The following is a 2,943-nucleotide window of genomic DNA, read 5'->3' as shown; positions in this document are numbered from 1 at the left end:
TAGTAATGATGGTAGGGACTGCTGATGAAAGAGGCCTATAGCCACCTCGTAAGTAATTACTTTCAGAAGGAGGATATCCAGAGGTGTTATTTCTTCCTGGTATACTAAAATCATCCATTTGATTATTAAAAAGAACACCACTTAATCGCACTAAACTACCAAAACTAAGAAATATCTTATTAATAAATCTCTTTTTCCTTTTTTCTTACTGGCTATTTATAGTACTAGTAATTGCCACTCCATCACCTTGTTCATCTAGCACACAAAGATGAGTAGTTCCTAAAGATGGTGGATTATATCTTAAGTCTATTTTGTAGTAATATCATCGTAAGTTGTTGTATCACTAATTTGGTCACGCATCCATTCTGAAGTGTTAACATTCATCATATTTTTTACAACCTATTACCATATAGATTACGTTTGATAAAAGTAATGTATCTTACTTTATTAATAGTATCATTGAAGTCAGGATCTCCTAAAAACATACGCTGGGCATAGCCAAATTTGAATGCCTCCACAATACGATGATATGCTTCTGCTCTTAAATTAATTCCAGTCTGAAGGTAACCTGAAAACATTTAAGTAAACTTTTAAATGATCATTTATTTTTTACCATCATCTAGTATATTCAATATAAGTGCTAACATTGCACCACTAGCTGGGGGAGGAAAACTGTAAATTTCCATGTTATTGTCAAAACGGCTCATTAACACAGGTCGAGTAACTGCAGTATAAGTTTTGAAATCTTCAAATGTTAAAATGCTATTGTATTGTTCACGCAAATCTTTAACCAATTTTTTAGTAAAGTTACTGTTGTAAAAGTAGTCTGGTCCTTCTTCAGCTATAGCTCTTAAAGTTGTAGCTAGCTGAGGCTGCTTCAAAGTGCTACCCACAGTTAATGCTTGACCATTAGGACTTATTAATAATTGTCTGGATAAAATCATTGCATTTATCAATACTAAACTTCAGTAACTAACTTCAAATTTGGAAAATTTCCGTTCATTAAGTTACTATAAACAGAGTCCCTCTTCTATACTCTTGGCTACTGATGGTAAAATTTCACACCTTTTTCAGCTAATTCAATAGATGGTTGAACAAGTTCTGCCCAAGATAGGCGACCAAACTTTTGATGGGCTGCATACAATCCTTTGACTTGTCCCGGTACACCAATAGCTAATCCACCTATTGTACATTTAGAGTACTTAAGAAATATACACGTAACGTACCTCTTTTTGTAGAGTGTTCATTATTTTTAAACATCTGCATCACTTTTTCAGGGATTTCTTGAGCTTTTTCACGAAAGTCATAGCAAAAGCTTGTTTCATGGATGAATTATAGTACATAAGAAAACCACCACCTCCAATGCCAGCCAATTGCAAGTTGTGTACCCCTATACAGAACAAAGTTGCTATTGCTGAGTCACAGCTGATCCATTTTTCTTTAATATTTTCACTCCTATTTCAGAGCAAATAGGAGAATCACTTGCTACAGCTCCATGTTGATAGTCACTTTTTATGGTCTCATCGTCAGAGTGACTATCATTTCGGGTGAACAGAATGACTATTTCGATTATTGTCATCAACAATACATGAATAAAGAATATTGTTGTAATAGTAATTCCTGCACGTATACAAATTTTTTTCATTTTTCCCATGATTAAGGTTTATTCAATTAGAACGCTGAGAAGGAGGAAGATAAGAGATAACAGGAAAAATCTAGACTCCAATATATTTCGTTATACAGTTGCAGCAACGTGTTATTTAACCTTGAGTGGGATCTCACAATATACCGTAAATTTAATTATTATACATTACAATGTGCTATGAGTTTTGATGGTGAAGTTTTCCAAAGTTAGAACGTTAACATTCCTATCGAACCAAGGTGAATTCATGAGCATGTATCAACTTATAGATTAATATGACTTCACTAACTAGCTGTATTTTTTTAAAAATAGTTATAATTATGACGACCTTCATTAAACACATATGTAGATTATAGTATCAGAAAAATACAGAATTGTTTGGTTGTCATGACAACATGATATATATAAATCCAATAAACTAGTAAATTTACTTTTTTTGGTAATTTTTGACCTAAGCTAATGACTTGAACCATCTTAGAGACTGACACAGCTTTTAATAAGTGATAATTTTAAAGACAAATAAAAAAGATGACAACACTGTTGACTATTGCACCAAAACCATTAGATATTAAAGTGTAAACTACCACAGACATTAAACTATCTATACCATTTACCCAAATATATGTCAGTTAATGGGATAATCTTGATAGGAACAATATATAAGATTATTTTCACCCATCTATGCCAGATACTAAATAGTTAGCTGACATACATTGAGTAAAAGTGACCATAAAATTTGATACAGATCAGTTGCTTTATATATGATTGATGATCACTTGGCTTGCTGTTATGTTGATTACTATTTAATTTTGTAACTATTTTTAGAATACTATTTAATCATTGTAGTTTAGTATAAATACAACTTTTTTGTAAGTTCAATTGGGTTTAGAGTTGTTGGTTTAAAATTGATTATTCTTATTATCTGTGCTGTAAACAATGAATATAACAATTGCATAAAGTACATCTATCATTGGAAAGCATAAACACCATGTGTTGTTATGATTACTACCATAATTACTATGAAAATGAATTCATATTTTTTAACAGGTTTCCTCAGATAGATTATGCAAGTGGCTAGAAGGGTTTGTCCTAATACTTCCTCCATTGAGAGCCTTCTCACACATATGTATGTCTGCATGACATCTGTGATAATTAACTCATTTGTAACTAAAATAACTATAAATTAGCTAAATTGACCAAACCATTTTATGGTATTAATATAGATGGTGTTACTTTTCAAGGTTGTGCTATAACTGTAAAATTCAGTAAAAAGGAATGATTTTAATCAAATTTTACGATAG

General features: G+C 31.6%; 1 protein-coding gene across 1 annotated transcript; it reads right to left on the bottom strand.

Moving 5' to 3' along the window:
* Window positions 1–209: 209 nt before the first annotated feature.
* Window positions 210–1,579, bottom strand: LOC121392838 (glutathione hydrolase 3-like; the record flags this gene model as incomplete). Its single annotated transcript, XM_041523907.1, has 4 exons — window positions 1,483–1,579; window positions 1,066–1,182; window positions 488–568; window positions 210–279 (listed from the first exon to the last, which is right to left on the bottom strand). Coding segments are annotated over exons 1-4 (365 nt in total), but the record flags the coding sequence as incomplete, so codon positions are not given.
* Between the last annotated feature and the right edge of the window lie 1,364 nt (window positions 1,580–2,943).

Source organism: Gigantopelta aegis, unplaced genomic scaffold, assembly GCF_016097555.1.
Source record: "Gigantopelta aegis isolate Gae_Host unplaced genomic scaffold, Gae_host_genome ctg4648_pilon_pilon, whole genome shotgun sequence".
NCBI classification, from domain to species: domain Eukaryota; kingdom Metazoa; phylum Mollusca; class Gastropoda; order Neomphalida; family Peltospiridae; genus Gigantopelta; species Gigantopelta aegis.
The sequence above is the reverse complement of the archived record's forward strand: the minus strand, read 5'-3'. Positions and strand labels throughout refer to the sequence as shown.